This window comes from Coenobita brevimanus, chromosome 99 (assembly GCF_032717465.1).
Source record: "Coenobita brevimanus isolate Jiangsu-jjx chromosome 99, ASM3271746v2, whole genome shotgun sequence".
In the NCBI taxonomy this organism is placed as follows: Eukaryota; Metazoa; Arthropoda; class Malacostraca; order Decapoda; family Coenobitidae; genus Coenobita; species Coenobita brevimanus.
In genome coordinates, this window is record NC_137052.1 from 14569729 (window position 1) to 14592084 (window position 22356).

The 22356-nt window shown below is 40.8% G+C and overlaps 1 protein-coding gene across 1 annotated transcript in view; it reads left to right on the forward strand.

Annotated features, from left to right (window-relative positions):
• Positions 1 to 22356, forward strand: part of LOC145414439 (sialin-like) — a 584044-nt gene that overhangs the window by 405730 nt on the left and 155958 nt on the right. Inside the window, exon 8 of the mRNA XM_080283992.1 lies at positions 1311 to 1428. Within this exon, the coding sequence (XP_080140118.1) occupies positions 1311 to 1428 (118 nt within the window). The remainder of the gene's footprint in view (positions 1 to 1310; positions 1429 to 22356) is intronic.

The following is a 22356-nucleotide window of genomic DNA, read 5'->3' on the forward strand; positions in this document are numbered from 1 at the left end:
TCTTTCTTACTTCTTTTTCTTCTTCTTGTGATTGTAGACCTTGTTACATAAAGAAGCTTTAGTTGATTGTAGAATTGTAAATCGCAGTTGTAAACTGTAGAGTTATAAATACAGAGTTTCATCGTAGTTAGCTGTTGTGGTTTTTCTTAATTACCGCCGTAATCTTCTTTAACAATGCCACCAGTGTCGATAGGTATCTAGGTAAGTAGGTAGGTATCTAGGTAAGTAGATGTCACCAGTGTCAATGATGTGGATAACTGTAGAGGATCCTTGCCGCCAGTTTCGGGTATCATAGAGCTTTGTAGGTTATCGTTGCTGCCAAATGTAGATAAGAGTCACAGCTTAGGAACTGGGATTGAAGTTATAGATTGGTGAGGAACCTATGTCATCAGTAGATGTAAAGAGTCGTGACACGCTGGATAGCATGGAGATTGTGTATTTGTGGGTTTTATCACCGAAGTCTCTAGGTAGGTCTTTCTCTGTCTCACTCCCCCCTTCTGTCTGTCTTGTATCATAAGTGAAGGTAAGGTTGAGACACTTTAGAGTTAAGGGGTTTTAATGTGACACAATTATATTTTTCCATGCCTACCCCTGTATTTGTATGATGGAGAGAGTGACACCTAATCACTTACTGGCTGCTGCCTCCTATTCCTACTCTTCCCATCTCCTTCTCCTACTGCCATCTCCTTCTGCCTCTTATTGACTTCTGCACCTGATTTCTGGGTATATATTACTGCCTGGTTTCCGGGCGGCTGACGTGTGTGTGTGCATAGTGTCAAGCACGCTTTCATCATGGGGCTTGCTGGCTTCCGTGAATGTGTTTGATAACATGTGTTGTGACATTCTTGATAGTATAGGGCCAGGACAGGTTATGTGTTTCTCTTCCTGATACCAGACAACCATTTGCTTATTACACATTGTGCTAGTGGTACGTGATGTGCTATGATTGTATCAGTGCCAACACTGTTATATATTGTGCCATGACAATATTATTGCCTGTATTATAATCTTGTGATAAAGAAGTTTTGTACTGTCTGGAAGTGTCTTCATAAATGATCTTTTTCCTATAAAACAGTCTCTCAGTAGCCATTAATGATTATCAGAAATAAGTTTGTCTAGGGGTATTTCTTCATTTTTGAAGTGTTTAGTAACTGCATGAAAGAAACTTAAAGCATACACAAATCTATCACATTCTGTAACTTGATAACTCTAGGTAAGTAGTTAAATGTTTATGATCTGTATGAAAGAAAATGAAAATATAAGTAATCATATACAAGACTTATGCTCAATAAAGTTTTGAATATGGGCAGATCACTCGCGGTGTGGGCCATCCTGCTCTGCGAGGCTGGTAACTCTTATGGATTCAGTGTCTACTTCTCCTACATTCCCACCTACATGAAGAATATTTTGGGTTTCTCAGTTCAGGAGGTGAGAACACATATGTACTTTACTGTGTATTAGCTATATTTTTTAGATGACACGGAAAAGGAAAGGCTTATAATAGGTTAATACTCACAGACTACACAATGATCTTTAACCCAATGAATTTTTGCTATGTTTCAGTCTTTCCCTGTAATGCAGTCCACATCAAGTTGGTATGATCGGCCGATTTACAGCTATGCTTCTGGATGAACAGGGACAATGCGCAAAAAAATTGCGTCTACTAGGTCAAACGACCTGAGAAATGAAATGGAGTTCTTCCATGATCTGTGAATTGGTTGTTGAAACCAATGCACCACCAGCTTAGGGCCGGCAGGAATCAGTTCTCAAACAGTGTCCTGTGCATCCAACAAGCTACCTCAGACAAAATTACCAAATAAGTGTTCCTGTGAAGCTATTTATGGATGAATGTAACATTGATGTTTCCTGTCTACTACCGGTGACCTCAAATGTTCTCAGAGGTCAACCTCACTGGAAGTGATGTGAACCTCTATGCCGAGAATTGGGCTGCAGGGGTACCCGGCGTTGCCCGGGCCAAAAAAAAAAAAAATGGTGAACACTCTACCAGTGACCTCAAATGACCCAGATCCGAATTTTGATCAGCCTAAAACCATCATTCGGTTACCCTAATTCAGAATATATATTGGTGTGGGGATCTCTGACATTTGTTTCGGCATGATTGAAGGACAATCGAACAAACATACAAACAAACCAGCAACACTGCTCTTATATATATATATTAGGGTGGTCCTAATACAGTAGGACCAAAATTCGATTTCGAGAATTCAAATGCTATACCCATTCAAAATTTTTTTAAATAGGTTAAAGATACTGTATGTGAATTATTTTTGATAAATAATTTTTTGAGGTTGCTCATTGCCCTTGAATATCACTATGAGTCAAACCGTGTATATTCAGAAGATTTTGTCTCTGAAATTTTCTGACATTTATGAATTTTTCAGATACGATATCAGCTCATAGAAGGTCACAAACGGTTAATTTTGGAAAAAGGTAGATATGTTTATTAACTAATCTGAATTGCTTCAAAGCAAGTTATAGATTTTTGATGAACACTTAATTGTAACATCAGTAAACGACTATCAATACAGTCACTTCTGCATTATTAAATGACCAATATGTCGCCAACCAAATCATTGACCATTCATTGCTGCAGGCGTCGTTTAACTCCATGAGGAACTTTCCGTCTGTGGTCGGCCACAACTTGTAGGATGTATTGTAGCAGGTCTTCATCCTTCGTTAGACGACCGGAGAAGGCCTTGATAAGTGCAACTGCTCGTTCAGTGTGATCATTGGTTACTGCAAATTTTTGCAAACATGCCAGCGCCTTTCCGTATGTATGATCTTCATACCATTGGTCAACAGGTAACTTCAAAAAGTCATCATCGATATTCAGTCTTTTGAAGAGGTTCTTTGTCTGCTTCGTGGCGAAATCAGCGACAGTCTTTCCTCGAACGTCACCAATCGCAATGGTCACTCGCTTGGGAGGATCCTCCATACCATCATTGAATTTATAGCTTGCACCTTCTGTTTCTTGACTTCTTGACTGACGTTATCATCAAACAGTGCAAGACCCACCAGCTCTTCATTCAATTACCACTGATGAGAGGCAATTTTCTGAGCAGTTACTCTGGAATTCTCATTGTTGATGGTGGCATAGTCGACTAGGGCCTGCAGCAGATGCAGGTAGTTCTGTGGGACTCTCACTGCGAGTGGTACCGTTATCCAGGCGTTGACGTAGAAGCGTGTGTAAAACACACATAGGTCATGGAGACCACGCTCTTCACTATGGTCAAGATAAACTGTGAACGAAACACCCACACTTTGAATGCGTAGATTACCTTTGACATCCATCGTGGTTGTTGCATCGCTTTGGGCTTATGAAAACGAGTACCTTGTGGTGGTGATGAACCAAGGAAGATGGCAGTCAGCTCGAGTAGCTCATGGTAATCATCTCGAGGCTGCTTGTGCAGAAGTGTAGTGGAAACAAAGGTCAGGACCTCCTCCTTGATATCTTCAAGTTGAGGTGCGACCACTTCATCAGATGATGCATCTTGGAAGTGCTCCTGGTCAACTGAACTCCAAAAAGTTTGAAGTCGCTTGAAGAGCAGTTCTTCTGGTGCCAGTGCAACATGCATGGCTGCCTTGAAAGCAGTTCCTGCAAGTAGTTCTAAGATGTGATGCCGGCAGGCGAGGTACAAGAGTTCCCTGTCCAGTAGCTGTTCCACCATAATGCATACTCCTTTGTGGCGACCCATGTTTGCGCTTGTCGTGTCAAAGCAGATGCCGTGGACCCTTTCTACAACCGCTTCAGTGCTCTGACCACGGCTTATGCTTGCTGCAAACCAGTCTTTGATTCTAATTTTGGAACTTCTAATAGCTGAGAATTACCACTTGATGAGATGATCGGAAGTCGTTCCAGTTTTTTTATTGTTGGTGAGGTTTGGAAGAAGCTTTCCATCCCAGTGTACGACGGTTACTTCGTCCGGAGCGAACTCATTCATTATGCTCATCGCTGTCTCTTTGCACCATTTCTGTCGCTGTCGCCTGATGCTGCTGCGGTTCAGAATTAATGAACTGATCATGACCCAAAGCTTTTGCTGTTTCTCTGAGAATCATCAGAACAGCGCGATCAGACAGTTGATATTGATCCAGAGTGGCCGACAAATTTTGACTCAGAACAACTTTCCAACCACGTTTGGGTGGTGAAGGAAGACTTACATTTAATTCTTCATTTACACGAGTCATGCAGTTACCACTGGACTCATCCCCAGATGACAAAGTAATGCTGCTGCTGCTGCTGCTCTCCAATTCAGCAATTTCTTGAGCTTGCGCAAATGCAGTGGCGGCCTTTTCTCTTCGTTTGAGCTCCATGTACTCACGGTGGCGCTTATTTGCTTCTTTGATACTTAGGGTCTTGTCGATTCCTGCAATTGCCCCTGGCCGACCTTTCATACGCTGACTGATGAGAAACTGCTTGTCCTCTTCTATTGTGATCAGTTTCAGGGCGTCAGTATGTGCAATATCGAAAAGGTCATCCAAAGTATGTTTAAATGATTGCTCACCCTGGACTTTTGCTGGTGTTGTCCTGCTCTTGTTTTTCTTAAGAGATTGCCATTGAAGCTAAATCTTCTCCAATTTTTTCTTGGAATTGCATGTTTGTCGAACTGGAATACGGGCACGCTCTCAGAACTGTTCCGCTTTACCAATTGTAGCTGTCACTGTTGTTTTAATTGTCTTGTTCTGCTTCAGGTGGAGGTGCAAAAGATAACCTAGGGCTTGGTGATTTGAAGGCAGTTTGGATCATTTGATATCTTCCAACTTGTCGAGGAAGTAGACATCAGACCGAGTCCTAGACAGGTTCCTTGCTTTAGCATCAGTGCTCCCACTCGTCGAAGCCATTTTCGTCCAGAATCAACACAGTTCAACCAGTTATCAGTAATTATGTAAGACTGTCTGTAAAAGCAGAAAGCATGCAATTGAAGGGTGCAATTAGATTGTCACTGTATGCTATCATTACACAACAGTGACATCTCTATGCACTTAACAAGTAAGTGAAACACTGGTATATACCACATTGTCATTGAAATCTAGTAAATTATCGTCACCACGAATATCAGCAGCATAACCAAGTCATGAGGTCTAAGACAATTATCTAACCGCCACACCCGGTTCACAGCAGGCAGCTGTGATCTGCCTAGGTGCTATGATTTTACACCATTGTACGGTGCAGAACTGAATAGTTTCAAGACACCGAAATTGTGTGAAAGACATTTTTGTGACAACTATGTGGGACAAGCTGAATGTGGCGATACGTAATAACATAAAAGACCGATTAGCGACCACTAAATATAATTATTTTGAAAAATATTTTGCATGACAGGTTTTCGTGTTATATGGAAGGATATCAGGGGGTATCGTCCTAAAAATTAGCAAGATCGAAAATTAGGACCACCCTAATATATATATATATATCATCCATCGTCCAATCCTACGTTGCCTCATGAGGAGCGTAGGAGCCCGGGGCTAGGCAAGTTGGTCCTGACATTTAAGATGACAGTGATCAGCCTCACTCATCCATGAGTGGCATTACGTGAGCAGTAAACCCCAACCACCCCTTGGATACAAACTTTCACCAGCTCAATCCGATTGGAGTGTTGCAAATACCCACTAAACCACCAGGCCGCATAATTTAGTTATATGGTTACCACCCAGCATAGTAAATGGTTTCTTGGTGTACAGGAAACCATTTGGCTTGCCACTCAGTGTAGTCATCCATAGGCTGAAGGAACAGGAAAGAATGAAGGAAAGAAAGACAAAAGAAGGAAAGTCACCTGAAGGGAGAAGGACTAGGAAAGAATGAAGTAAAGAAAGACAGAAGAGGAAGGAAGGAAAGGAGGGAGGAGAGGAAAGGGCAGACATCCGAGAGCAGCACTACATCGAGTGAGTGGATGTTGAGCGCCACCACCAACCCCAAATATATATATATATATATATATATATATATATCAGCCGTGGCTCAGTGGGTTAGAGCGCTCCACTCTGACCGAAGGGTCTGAGAATCGAATCCACCCAAGGGTCATTGGTAGACATCAGGAAGGGCATCCGGCCATAAAATACTACACTCCAATCCAAAAGTCCTCTACCCAGGGACACCGCCTTAGCCCTTCGGGGATACCTGTCCTTTTATATATATATATATATATATATATATATATATATATATATATATATATATATATATATTGCTCGACGCCTTAATCCCGTAAGGGGTGGCCATTTGACTCTGGGTTATTTGTTATACGGAGAGGGGCACTATCCCTCCACCAACCCACTAGTCGACACGTAGGGAGCACCTATGGTTTGGGTATATGGTTACCAATCAGCGTTGTAAATGGTTTCTTGGCTTACAGGAAACCATTTGGCTTGTCACTCAATGTAAAACCACCTGAAAAGAAAAGATAAGTAATGAGAAGTGATAGGAAAGATGGGAGAAATAGGAAGAGAGAAGGGCAGGCACAGAAAAAGAATGATAAAGACTAAGGAAGAAGTAGGCAGCGCTACATCAAGTGAGTGGATGATGGTCGCCACCACCTACCACAAAAAAAAATATATATATATATATATATATATATATATATATATATATATATATATATATATCTATATCTGTCTGTCTGTCTGTCTCTCTCTCTCTCTCTCTCTCTCTCTTTCTTTCTTTCTCTATATATTAGGGTGGAGCGTTTTTACACTTTTTTCGATATTTTGATGTGGATAGTGGGGAAAAGTTGTCATTTTATGAGAGAGAAAAAACTGTGTTAAAAGCATTTTGCTTTAGGATATCTTTTACCGCCCCAAGCTGATTGAAGTTTGAAAATTTACCTTCGAAAATAGGCAACTCGGAGGCTGAACCTCCTCCGCGGTACAGGTCCCCAGGCCACCCCTCCTCCGCCTCAGTGCAGGGAGCTGCCGTGGCCGAGGGGTCGGAGCACCGGGAGAGCAAAGTGTGCCCACGCCCTTCCCTCCGTCTCCAACCCTCCAGAGCTGACCAGCAGCTAAGGAGGAGGCCATGGAGCAGTGAAAGGGATTATGGGGTCGGTCCACTGGCATGGGAGCTCTGTCCCTCGGTGTAGCGCAGGCGTGCATGGCTCAGTCTATAGCCGTAGGGCCGTCCTTTCTGCTGTTGCATGGTTTCAACAGGTTTCTGTACTTTGTGTGATACAGTATCTATCTGACTCATCTTTCATTCATTTGTAAGAGCCTGGGGGAATTGATGCCGACCTCCATATTTCTTCCAAATGTAAGCAGTTGGAGTGACTGATGTCACTCCATTTAGGTTCTTGAGATGATGTTTTCCTCTCTAATCTTTCCCAAGGTCAAGCTTTCATCACGTTTTCGTAAATAGGAAGACATCGTCTGTCCAGTACAGCAGGCTTACCAAAGACAGGGCAATCAAATCCTTGTCTTATAATCTTCTGTTTACTCATTGTCTCAGTGCCACACATGTGTTCTCATTGACTGCAGGTTGCTACTGACCGAACACTACAGCGTTTTTGATCAAGTTCCTGAAAATAAGTAATATTGATTTCAATTGGGGCAGTGGAAGATATTATTGTATGTTGGTGTACATTTGCACAAATGATATACATACTTTTAGTTTTTATATTATAGCTACCCCTAAATTATTGACATCATGGTAGACTTTTTGGAATTTTTTAAAAACTACAGAAAAAATCTTTTTATTTTTTTCATTTTTTCAGACGACTTCGGGCAGAACAAGATACTATCATGTATCAGTCCGTCTCTGGATGTGTCATTTACAAGGTATAACAATAGTTTCCAGCAGTACCCAAAAGGAAAATACACATCAGCATATCAAATCGGGGTATATCACATCTGTTGCCTATTTTCGAGGGTGAATTTTCAAACTTCAGTCAGCTTGGGGTGATAAAAGATATCATCCTAGAGCAAAATGCTTTTAAAATAATTTTTTTCTCACGAAATGACAACTTTTCCGCATTGCCCACATAAAAAAAATCGAAAAAAGTGTAAAAACTCGCCACCCTAATATATATATCACTCAATGTAGAGTGATGCCAGATGAGCTCTACACTGAGTGACAAGCCAAATGGTTTCCTGTACCCAGGAAACCCTTTACTACGCTGGATGGTAACCATGTAACCGGGGTCTCTGTCCCCCAGATTCCCCTATCCAAAATCACTTAATCATTGCAGTCGTTTCAGAGTGCCTCAGAGGACCCAATACCTGTCCAGGGCCCCAACCAAATGGGCAGACTCGTGTGGCCATGTGGAATGTGAGAGGTGTGAATGAGGAGAGCAAGAGGGTGGAATTGGTGAATGTGTTCAAGAGTGCGAGATGTGCTGTGATGGCACTGTGTGAAACAATGATGAAAGGGTGCGAAGTGGAGGAGTGGGTGGGTGTGAAATGTGTAAGATCAGGAATGAATGGGAGAGGAAGATCTAAGGAAGGAGTTGCTTTGTTGATGAATGAGGCGTGGCAGAGTGGAATGAGAGACTACAAATGTGTAAGCTCGAGGTGTATGTATGTCAAGTTCAAGTTTAAGAAGGTGAAAGTGGCAGTGATTGTAGCGTATGCACCGTGTGAGGACAGGAGTGAGAGAGAGAAAAACGGGTTTTGGGATGAGCTGGGTGAAGTAGTGGGAGAAATGCCCAAAAGCTATAAAGTGATCGTGATGGGGGATATGAACGGAAGAGTAGGCACTGGTCGTGAGGATGACATAATGGGTTGTTATGGAGTACCAGGAGAAAATGATTATGGGAATCGACTAAAGGATATGTGTCAGGAGAGGAGGTTGTGCATTTGTAATTTGTATTTCAAACACAAAGATGCACATAAATATACATGGTAAAGAGGAAACAGAGATCGTGTTGAAAGAAGCATGATTGATAACGTGCTTGTAGAGAGGTCGATGATAGGAATGGTTGTTGATACGAGGGTTGTGAGAGGACGATGTAGAGGTGTGTCAGATCATATGATCGTTGGATGCAAGATCAAGCTGAGAGGAGTGAGGTGGATCTAGAGAGAGAGAGGAGCAGTCAGGGAGAAAGACTGAAAGTTGAGAAGCTGAGGATCAAAGAAAGGGCTGATGATTACAGGACCAAAGTAGAGGAGGAGTTAGAATCAGTGAACTTGAATGAATTGGGTCTGGACAGCCTGTGGAATGCATATGGGAATTGCTTAGTTAGGAATGCTAAAGTGGTGTGTGGTGTGGCAAGAGTATCAACAAAAAAGAAGGGTATGGCATGGTGTGATGAGGAGGTTAAGAGAGTGGTGGAGGAAAAGATGAAGAAATGGCTAAAGTGGTTACAGGATAGGGGTTCAGTTGAAATAAGAACTGAATATATTGAGAGCAAGAAGCACGTAAAGAGACTAGTGAAGAAGAAAAAGAAGAAGGTAAATGATCATCTGTGAAGAACAATGAATGCAAAATACTCTGAAAATAGGAAGTTATTTTGAAAAGAGGTGCGGAAATGTAGAAGTGAAAGTGGAAAGAAATTTTATGGTGTGAAGGATACAGGTGGTAGGTTACTAACCCATGGAGATGAAGTAAGGACCAGATGGAAAGAATATTTTGAAAACCTGATGAATGGGAATAGAGAGCACAGAGCGGCTGTAAACATGATTGGTTTTGGGGGTGTGCAGAGAAGGAATGTAGTGCCAGGAGAGGTGACACTCGCACAGGTGAGGAGCGCTGTGAAACAGCCGAAAAATGTGAAAGCAGCTGGGGTTGACGAGGTGTATGCATAGATGCTTAAGTGTAGTGGAAAGAGTGGAATGACGTGCTTGTTGGAGATGTAAGAAGGCATGGATGAGTGAAATAGTGCCTGCAGCGTGGAAAAAGGCTGTGATTGTACCCCTGTACAAAAATAAAGGTGAGCGAACTGAGTGCAAAAATTATCGTGGCATAAGTTTATTGAGTGTGGTAGCGAACGTATATGGAAGAATTATTATAAAGAAAGTAAGAGAGATGTCAGAAGTCCTAGTGAGTGATGAACAGGGTGGCTTTAGGAGTGGCAGAGGATGTGTGGATCAAGTATTGGCAGTGAGACATATAGCAGAGAAGGCTTGTGAGAAGGACCATAAGGTGTTTATGGCATTCACGGATCTAGAAAAAGCATACAACAAAGTAGACAGAGAAGGATTGTGGAAAGTTTTGCGCATGTATGGTGTAGATGGTAAGCTGCTAGGCGCTGCCAAGAGTTATTATGATGGTAGCAAAGCATGTGTAAGGGTTAATGGACATCTAGGTGAATAGTTCACGGTCGGTGTGGGTGTGCGACAAGGTTGTGTGATGTCCCGATGGTTGTTCAAAATATGTATGAATGGGGTGATGAGAGAAGTAAAAACACGAGTTGTGGAGAGAAGGATGGTGTTGGTAATGAATGGTGATAGATGGGATATTTCAAATTTGTTGTACGCTGATGATGCAGCACTGCTTGCAAGTGCCGGACAAGAACTTTGTAGGCTAGTGCAGAGTTCTGCTGATGTCTGTGAGCGTCGTACCTTGAGAATAAATGTAGAGAAGGGTAAAGTGATGGTTATTGAGAGAGAAGATGACTCCCAGTGTGATGTCACAGTGAATGGAGAGAGACTGGAATTGGTGAGAGAGTTCAAATACTTGGGTACAGTGATAGAAAAGAGAGAAAAATGTGCAAAAGAAGTTGAAAGTAGAGTGACACAAGGAAGAAAAATAGCTAGTGCAATGAAGGCCTTGATAAGAAACAGAGGCTTGAGTGTTGCAGCTGCATGAGGCTTACATGAGGGAGTGTTAGTGCCAACTTTAAGAAATGGGTGTGAGACTATGGTGTGGCATGAAAATGGAAAGTCAAGAGTAAGAGCAGTGGAGATGGGGCTGCTGAGGAAAGTATGTGGAGTACAGAGGGTGAATAGCATACAAAATAATGTGATTCGTAAAAGGTGTGGAGTGAGGAAGTTGGTGGACACCTGAATCGAAGAGAGTGTCCTGAGATGGAATGGTCATGTGGAAAGAATGGATAACATTATAGTAGTGAAAAAGGCATATCTGAGCAAATTTGAAGGGGGGAGGAGGCGAGGCAGGCCAAAGGAGAAGGTGGAAAGTTATGGTGAATGAGTGTTTGAGGAAGAGAGGTTTGGAAGTCAGTGAGGCTAGGGAACTGACAAGAGATCGAGCTGGCTGGATGAATATTGTGAGGAGATGTGCATGATCAGGGATTTTGGCACCTCTTGTGAGCATGGCAGCGTCCGGATTGACTCAGTCGGATACGCTCGTGTGAAGCTGCAGAATGTGGTGAATGTTTTTGGTGTATCCGGTAGAGCCAGGATTCCGGGAGCTTGAATGATGAGTGAATGGAAGTGTGGCCTATATGGATTGGGCAAATTTGTGCTGTCTGGACATTGCTACTCCTCACCCTGCCCTTAGGTGGGAAAGGAGGTCTGGATGATGATGATGATGATGATGATGATGATGATGATGATGATGATGATGATGATGATGATGATGATGATATATGGAGTCTCTGTGGTACAGTGGTAGAGTGTGCGTTTCTCACGCTGATGGACGCGGGTTCGCCTCCCGCCAGCATTATAAAAACTTTTGAATGCGTTCACCGAGCCACTCACTACTTTGGCGGACATAAGGGGTGCTGTGGTTGAACCAGTGTCTGTTACTAGTATGCTTGCATCCAGTCGGCTTAAGGCAGGCTGATTACAGTTGGTTCACAGACTACACACACATCCGAAGCCACTACAACACTATAGTCACACTCACAAGCACTTCTCACCCTACAAACAGTCTCTACCAGACAACCTAAGCCACTGTGTAGAGATACATTGACTATCTCCCTGCTTCGGTAGGGATAGGCCAGTCCTGCAGAGGACCTCAACGGCTGATGATGATGATGATATATATATATATATATATATATATATATATAGAGAGAGAGAGAGAGAGAGAGAGAGAGAGAGAGATAGATAGATATAGATATATATATATAGATAGATAGATATAGATATATAGATATATATATATATATATATATATATATATATATATATATATATAGCCCCAAGCTTCATTCTTATATGTTAAAGTTGGTATCACCGTACTGCATTTTGTACTTCCATATTCACTTCCCTGTTTCTTGCTACTGCTTTCAAAGTACCAGCAACCTTTCTATCTTGTTGTACCCTTCTAAGGACATTACTCTCAAAACTTCTCTATATATTTACTCATCACGCTACCGAAGTATTTAAATGTACTAATATTGCCCATGTCCTCCTCACACACACACACACACACACACACACACACACACACACACACATATATATATATATATATATATATATATATATATATATAAAGGCCTTGTAGATATACAAGGTACCGTCTTAGACATTGCGGACCATGGGACCCCCTGTAGAAATATAGGGCTCCACCGAATATAATGAATAAGGTGGCATAGAAATTACATCTCACCAGAAATTATGTGGCAGGGAGATGAGATTATTTGCCACTATCCTCCCAACCAAACATGAGTTCTATTGTAAATGTTTCACGGGCATCCCTGTTGGATCGTCGTGCACTAGAGGTCCAACCGCACTGACTCCTGTGCTTAAGGGCAGTGTGCCGCCTAAAGTGAATAGGCACTGTGTTGGCAAATTAGAGACTGGGATATTAAACAAGATGAAGTCCATGAGATCTATGCATACAATATAAGAAGCCTCGCAAAAGATGACTTAATGACTGAGCTGGAAAACATTAGTTGGGATATTTTAGATTTGAGTGAGACCCACAGAAAAGAAGAAAGAGTAATTCAGCTCGAAGACAGCAACCACCTGTTTTACTACAGAGGAGATGTGGGCATCCTCCAGCTCTCTTAAGTTACCATGAGAGGCTGGATGACTCCGTCGGTGATGCTTGTCCAGGATGTAACACAGCGTCCCATAATATTAAGCACATTATGGAAGACTGCATTGCACACAATCGCCATCGCCAACAACACAACATACACTCCTTGAGAGCTCTGTGGGAAAGCCCGGTCTTGGCCATGGCCTTCCTTAGGGACTCGGGGCTGTTCGGCCAGACTGCCTAGGGAACAACAACCACTACTACTACAGAAGAAGGCAAAATAAGAGTTAGTGGTGTAGGATTTCTAATTAACAGAAATTTTGCAGACAACATTGTTAAATTCAGCAGTGTATCTGACAGAGCAGCATTGGTTGTAATTAGACTATGCAAAAAATATACCCTGAAAGTAATACAAGTATATGCACCAACTTCTCAAAGCTCAAATGAAGAAACAGAAATATTCTATGACGACATCTCCCAGATTATGGAAGAAGAAAGATCACGTTTACTATACTCATTGGAGACTTCAGTGCAAAAGTTGGGAAATCAAAAAATGGAGAAGCATCCATGGGTTGATTTGGAGTGGGAGAAAGGAATGAAAGAGGAGAAATGGTGGTAAATTTTGCTGAAATGTATAACATGAGAGTAATGAACACATTCTTTCACAAAAATAACAGGGAGAAACTGGAACTGGAAAAGACCAAATGAAGAAACAAAGAATGAAATCGACTTCATCATAACAGATAAGAATAACACGATCGCAAATATCACAGTTGTCAACAAAGTTAATATAAGAAATGACCATAGAATGGTGGGTTGCACAGTCAGATTCAATTTCAGAAGTGAAAGAAAGAAGATGACTAAAGATAAAAAGATATGCCCAATAAAAGTTAACGACAACAAAGTAGCCTTTCTGTTGGAAGTAAGCAACAGATTTCAGGCTCTAAGTAATGCTGAATGTGACAATGATGAGCTGAATGACAGACTAACAAAAGTGCTAAGATAATCAGCCAAGGTACTAGGGAAATTTTATACGACCAAAGCCGAGAAATATTCAGAAAAGACTCGAGATTATGAGAAAGAAAAAAGAAATGAAATGAAAGTAGAAACAAAGATGAAATAGGACGAGTGGAATTTGATAAGCTCATCAACAACAGAGAAGGAGAAGAAAAAAGAGAAACATGGATCAGATCAAAGAAACCACCAAAAAACTGAAATGTCTGAAACATGTCCGAAGTAAAATGGCACTAGGAAAGAAACAGATTACATCACTGACAGACAAAAACGGTGAAGTCATTAATTGCAGAGATAAGATGGTGAAGAGAGTTGAAGAATTTTACAGAGAACTGTATGCATCAAAGACAGTAGTACCAAGAGGTAACTTCTCAGTTGACACAAGTGAAATGCCTGAGGCAACACCAGGTAAAGTAAATATTGCTCTTAAAAATATGAAAAGAGGGAAGGTTCCGGGAGAAGATGGAATAGTAACAAAAATACTGTTGGATGCAGGGGTAGAAGAACAAAACAGGCTTGCTCACTTATTTACTCAATGTATAAAAAAAAAAACAGAACATGGTGTAATGCAATAGTTATTTTACAAAAAGGTGACTCAAAAGATCTTAGTAACTATCAACCCATTAGCTTATTATCAGTCAATTACAAAATCTTCACTAAAGTCCTTATGAACAGAATAACAAAATTGGAGGAAAACCAACCTTGTGAACAGGCATGATTCCGAAGCGGGTATTCAACTACTGATCATCTACACAAAATGAATCAGCTAATTAAGAACACTACAGAATATAATAAACCAAAGCTTAGGTTTTGTTGATTACGAGTCAGTGGGGCACATAGCAATTACAAATTCATTGCGAGAACAAGGAGTGAATGAAAACATCGTAAAACTGCTTAAAAACATATATCAAGAGGGGACTGCAACAGTTAATTTACATGAGGAAGGAAAAAATGAAGGTTGAGAAGGGCGTGCATCAGGGAGATAGAATTTCACCAAAATTATTTACTGCATGCCTAGAAAGTATTTTCGGAAAGCTAGACTGGGAAAACAAAGGAGTGAACATAAATGGAGTAAAGCTAAACCATTTAAGATTTGCAGATGGCATGGCCCTAATCTCAGAAACAGCAGAGACATTGCAAGAAATGTTACATGACTTGAATAGAGAAAGTCTCAGTGTAGAGCTAAAGATGAACCAGAGTAAAACTAATGTTTAATCCACAAACACCAAAGAGCTTCATCAGAATAAATGAAGAAATTCTTGAAGACGTCGAGGAATACAATTACTTGGGGCAAGTACTAAAATTAACGGAAGATCATGAGAGCGAAATAATAACACGCATTACAATTGAATGGAAAGCTTTTGGTAAATATAGAGACATTATGAAAAGTAGTTTGCCAGTTTGTATGATACGAAAAGTATATAACGAATGTATAATTCCAGCAATGACATATGGTTGTGAGCCCTGACAAAATCGATGGAAAATAATTTAATCCGTTCTCAGCGAGCAATGGAAAGGTCAATGTTGGGAATATCGTTAAGAGACAGGAAATGATCAACTTGGGTGAGAGATCAGGGTAAAGTCAAAGACAGTAGAGAAGTTATAAAAGAACACAAATGGAGGTGGGCAGGCTGTGTAGCAAGAATAAGGGATAACCGATGGAGCAAGAGGCTGACTGGACACGAAGAGATTGTAAGCGTAGCAGAAAAATGCCAGACAGAAGGTGGAGAGATGAGATAGAGAAATTTGCAGGGAAAACGAAGAAAAGATTGGCTCTGTCTGGGAATGCGTGAAGGTTGGGGAAGGCCTTTGTTCAGCCGTGGACTTGTAGTTGCTAATGAATAATGGTGATGATCATATATATATATATATATATATATATATATATATATATATATATAGATAGATAGATATATAGATAGATAGATATAGATAGATAGATAGAGATAGAGAGATAGATAGACAGATATAGATAGATAGATAGATAAGATAGATATAGATAGATAGATAGGTCGAAGCTTCACATACATACGTTTGAATTGGTGTCACAGTACTGTACTTTATACTTCCATGCTCACTTTCCTGTTTCTTATTGCTACTTTCAAAGAACCAGCAACCTTTCTTCCTTATTGTACCCTCTGAAGCACTTTACCCTCTAAACTTCCATCCTTATTCATCACACTACCCAAGTGCTTAAAGGCACTTACATTTTTCCATTTCCTCCTCATATATATATATATATATATATATATATATATATATATATATATATATATATATTGTTACGGAACAGAGAAAACTGTCCCGCAAAGTTCCAGGTTCAAAACAAAAGGGTTAGGTAAAATTATAAGTTAAAGTTTAATGCTCAAACTAACAACTAAACATTCAGAACAGAGAAAACTGTCCCGCAAAGTTCCAGGTTCAAAACAAAAGAGTTAGGTAAAATTATAAGTTAAAGTTTAATGCTCAAACTAACAACTAAACATTCAGGACTCATAAGGATAATGTAATGGCAAACAACAGGTTAATTATATGGTTAACTGCAATAGCCTCTATTAACACGAAATTAGCAAGTGTAAACTTATCTAAGTCAGCCTTGATAAAATGAGAAAACCGGATAATGCTCAGTGAATGCAAGATATATTATTACAGATACAAAATATTATCAAAAATGACTGACATAAAAACACATGAATCACAAAAACCTCACTAGGCCTACGAATTAACACCCTATGCTATACAGTACAAGAAAAATGTAATAACACTTATACTCAAATTACACAGCTGCTAGATGGCTGGAGACTTCCTGAGCACTCACAATAATAACAACTGTACAGGGGAGGACAGAGATGTGAGCAAAATGAGGAGTAGATCTAAGTGGCAATTAATGCAGAGACTGAGCTCATTATATAGGGGCCGGCAGAGCTTGATACAACTTGTAAGAAGGACGCGCAAATGAAGCCATAGGGGACAAAGAGTTGACAATCCTGCTCTGAACAACAGAAAGAACGACTTACTCTACTATAAGGGTAGAAGGGGGGAGTGAGGTAGAACACGCTCGTGATCAAAGATGCAGCATACTGTACGTTAGAATTACACAAAGGATGATGAAATCATAGGCTATGTAACACCTCCCCACAAAAAAAAAGAAATTTACAAAGGAAATTTCTTATTACTCTAAAACAATCTGTCTAAAGTCTAGATAAGCAATCTGCAATAACATTTTCTTTCCCCTTGACATGTTGTATGTCTAATGAATACTCCTGAAGAAGTAGACTCCATCTTGTCAATCTCTGATTTTTATCTTTAAACTTACTAAGGAATTTCAGTGGGTTATGATCGGTATAAATGACTATGGGGTCAAAACCAGAACATAAATAAAATGAAAAATGCGGTAAACCCAAAATCAAGGCCAAAAGCTCTTTATCAATAGCTGAGTAGTTCTTTTGAGGTGGTGTTCAATACCCTGATCATCCTCTTGCAGCAAAACAGCCCCAGCTCCTGTATCACTTGCGTCAACAGCCATCTTAAAAGGCTTAGCAATATTTGGAGTAGCGAGCACTGGCTGACTTAATAGGATAGCTTTAAGTTTGCTGAAAGAGGATTCACAGTCATCGGTCCATACAAATTTAACTCCCTTTTTCAGTAGGTCTGTAAGTGGTGATACAAGAATTGAAAAGTTAAGAACAAATCTCCTGTAATAACCTACCATTCCCAAAAATCTTTGTAGCTCTTTCCTACTTTTAGGTCTGGGAAGATCACTTATAACCTGAACCTTAGCTCCTGGTGGTGCAACATGTCCATCACCAATTACGTACCCAAGGTACTGAACTTTAGCTTGACCAAGCTCACACTTTGATAAATTAGCTACAAGATTAGCCTGAACCAAACGCTCAAGAAATTTACTGACATGGCATAGGTGATCTTTCCAGTTGTCACTGAAGATTAATACATCATCAATATAAACAACACACCCTGCCAAACCCTCTGTTACAACATTCATGAGCTTCTGAAATGTGGCTGGTGCATTCTTCATACCATATGGCATTACAGAACATGCAAAAGTCTTTCCTAGTGTTACAAAACATGAGATCTCCCTAGCACGTTCAGTCATAGGTACTTGCCAGTATCCCTTTAACAAATCAAACTTACTTATGTACCTAGCCTTTCCGATCTTGTCTATGCAATTTTCCTCGCGAGGGAGAGGGTAAGTGTCTGTTTTGGTTATCTGATTAACACGTCTGTAATCGATGCAAAGCCGCTGTGACCCACCTGGCTTAGGGACTAGAGTGACAGGAGAACTCCACTCGCTCTGACAGGGCTCAATCATCTTGTGGTCCAACAGGTAGCCAAGCTCCTTCTGGATGAGAGGAACTTTCACTGGGTTCACACGGCAAGGAGGCAGTTTAATTGGCTTTGCGTCTCCAACGTCGACATCATGCATCAACACAGTGGTTCTTCCTGGAGTGGCACGGAACACTTGCGGGTACTCCTGCAGTAATGCCCGAAAACTCCTGCCTTTCCTCGGGAGCTAGATGAGAAAGCTTAGTCTGGAGATCATTCATGATATCAGGATTCTTCCCCAAACTATCACTCAGGCTCATACTGCATGGGAGAACTTCACTTGCAGACTCGGGTGGAACAGCTACAGTGCAGACTGGGTTATTTTCGTCCCGCCTGTGATATAACTTTAGGATGTTGATGTGACAAAGTTGCTTGTTCTTTCTACGATCTGGTGTGGCGATGACATAGTTGACATCACTGAGTTTCTTCTCCACGAAATAAGGACCACTAAACTTGGCTTGAAGAGGTTGCCCATGCACCGGTAGCAGAATCAAAACCTGATCTCCTGGCTGAAAGTGGTGTAACCTGGACTTCTTATCATACTAAGTCTTCATCTTCTCCTGAGCAGCTCCTAAATTCTCTCTCGCCAGCTGTAAAGCAGTGGACAGCCGTTCTTTGAACTTCATCACATACTCCAGCAGGTTGACGTCATCTTCCTCCGACAGCCAGTATTCCTTGAGTAGCTTAAGGGGTCCTCTTACTTCTTGGCCAAACAGTAGTTCAAAAGATGAGAAGCCCAGTGATTCATTTGGAGATTCTCTTGCGGCAAATACAACGAATGGAAGACCTTTATCCCAGTCTTTCTGATGTTCCAAACAGTAATTCTTGAGCATCGATTTGAGTGTTTGATGATATCTCTCCAACGCTCCTTGGGTCTGGGGATGGTAAGCTGAAGACGTGATCTGGGTGATGCCCAACTCTTTCAGAGACTGCTTGAAAACATTTGACATGAAATTACTTCCCCGGTCTGACTGTACCTCCTTGGGCAGACCAAACTTTGTGAAGAACCCTAGCATTTCCTTAACCACGTTCTTTGCTGAGATATTTCTAAGTGGAATGGCTTCAGGATAACGAGTAGCCATATCAATCAGGGTCAACACATAAGAAAATCCTGAAGAAGTCTTAGGAAGAGGGCCCACAATATCCACCAACACACGGGTGAAAGGCGCCTCAAAAGGAGGAATGGGAACTAGAAGTGCAACTTTTTCGGTCTGATTACACTTCCCCACGACTTGACAGGTGTGACAAGACTTACAATACCAGGAAACATCCCTGAAGATACCTAGCCAGTAGAAGTGTTTCAAAATGCGTGCCACAGTCTTCCTCACTCCAAGGTGTCCTGCCAAACTGGAATCATGAGCCACTCTAATGATATCCTGCCTACAAACACGAGGGATGACAACTTGATGTACAACCTCCCATTCACAGTCGGCTGATGCTGTTGGGGGTCTCCACTTCCTCATAAGTACTCCTGACTTTATATAATAACAAGTAGAAGCACCAGCTGACTCTTCCTCACTGCAAGCAGAGTTAGCTAGCCCTTTCAACTCAGGGTCAGCAACCTGCAACTCAACCAACTCTTGACGAGACAAATTATCAACACTACGGGGTACTGCCTCATCTGGGGAGTGGTCCAAATTAGCAAGAAAAGTGTCAGCTAGGATAACATCATCATCATCATTATCCTCTAAGTCACCAGTAACTTTAGACTTAGCCCTAGTGACAGCACATTCAGGGAACACATCAGGGACATCACAATCCTGGGCCGCAGCCACTGGCTCACTAGACAACTGAGGAGCTGGACACACTTGACTTCCACCAGTATCATTTCCAAGTAAGAAAGTTACTCCTGACATTGGGAGTGTCTCAACCAACCCAACCATAACGGAACCATTAACAAAACCAGACTCTAAATTCACTCTGCACAGAGGGACAGAGAAGTAATTATTCCCTACACCTTGTAAGATTACAGTTTCATCAGAGAAATTAACATTAGAGCCTAGAACACTGGTCAGCATAAGGGATTGGCAAGCACCTGTATCACGATATATTTTAACTGATTTCCTGTCATTACTGTCCAGAGGACTGACAAAACCATCAGACAGGAAATTAGCACATGAACTCTTGAGAGTGTCACCCACGTTACTGCTCAAAAGAGGAGCTTCATCATAAGACTTTAATTTACCCCTCAAAGCAGGTTCAGTTAACTCGGTTAATGAATTCTGGGAACTCTCAAGGGTGGACACTAGACCAATTGACTGAATATTTAAAGACTCCTTTTTGTTCACATCACGCTGTCTCCTGAAACATTTCTCTGTAGTATGACCAAGCTTACTACAATAAGTACATTTACTTTTCTGAAATCTAGAGGTGAAGCTGGTATTTACTTCCTGAGAAACATCATCTTTATTCTCTTTCCTGTTACCTGTACTCTGAGTAGAGGCAACGTACTTACTCTCAGCTTTCCTTTTTTCTCTAGAATATCTCTTGTGAGTGAGAACATATTCATCAGCTAAAACTGCAGCATCAGACATATTATCTATTCTTCTCTCATCAAGATATAGGCTTACATCTTTATTAATACACCTTTTGAAGTCCTCCAGCAAAATCATCTGCTTAAATTTACCAAAATCAGAATCCACATTCTTAGAATTTAACCACTGCTCTAACAGATCTTCTTTGATTTTTGCATACTCGACATGGGATTGCTTATCTTGCTTATAAGTTGTCCTAAATTTTTCTCTATAGGCTTCAGGAACAAGCTCATAGGCCTTAAGAATCAAGCTCTTAACTACATCATATTTATCAGATTGATCCTGAGGCTAAGATGCATACGTTACTTGAGCTTTACCGGTGAGAACAGTTTGAAGGAGTACTGGCCAATACTTTTTGGGCCAATTAAAACCTGTAGCTACCCTCTCAAACAACTGAAAATACTTTGTTAAATCAGATTCATTAAAAGGAGGGACAAGTTTAACATTTTTAGCCACATCAAAATCATCAGAGCTAGATGATCCAGTTCCACCTTGTTTCATGCGATACTCATGGTCTGCCTGAATCCTAGCAAGTTCAATTTGTGCCTGAGCCTGTACCTGTGCCTCCTGAATACGAGCCTGAGATTCAGCCTCCTTAGCATTTGCCTGAAATTCAGCCTCCTTAGCACGAGCCTCCTGCAGGGCTAGCTGTAACTTAGCTAATTCAATCTGCGTTTGCTCATGTGGAGGAGTTACATTAAACAAGCTTTTATTAATAATGTCAACAATTTGATCTTTAGAATGATGAGAGCAAACAGCAATTCCCAATTGTTGAGCAACAAGCTTAAGTTCATTCTTTGTTCTGTTTTCTACATCATACACTGTTTGCACATTTGACAAAAAATCTTTGGCTTCATCAAGCGTAGTAATAGTAGACATCATGAATAAATCACAGTCACAAAATATCAAGCAATATCCTTATGATAATATCCTGAATATCCTGATAAGAGGTCGCCAAATTTATGTTACGGAACAGAGAAAACTGTCCCGCAAAGTTCCAGGTTCAAAACAAAAGAGTTAGGTAAAATTATAAGTTAAAGTTTAATGCTCAAACTAACAACTAAACATTCAGGACTCATAAGGATAATGTAATGGCAAAAAACAGGTTAAATATATGGTTAACTGGAATAGCCTCTATTAACACGAAATTAGCAAGTGTAAATTTATCTATGTCAGCCTTGATAAAATGAGAAAACCGGATAATGCTCAGTGAATGCAAGATACATTATTACAGATACAAAATATTATCAAAAATGACTGACATAAAAACACATGAATCACAAAAACCTCACTATGCCTACGAATTAACACCCTATGCTATACAGTACAAGAAAAATGTAATAACACTTATACTCAAATTACACAGCTGCTAAATGGCTGGAGACTTCCTGAGCACTCACAATAATAACAACTGTACAAGGGAGGACAGAGATGTGAGCAAAATGAGGAGTAGATCTAAGTGGCAATTAATGCAGAGACTGAGCTCATTATATAGGGGCCGGCAGAGCTTGATACGACTTGTAAGAAGGACGCGCAAATGAAGCCATAGGGGACAAAGAGTTGACAATCCTGCTCTGAACAACAGAAAGAACGACTTACTCTACTATAAGGGTAGAAGGGGGGAGTGAGGTT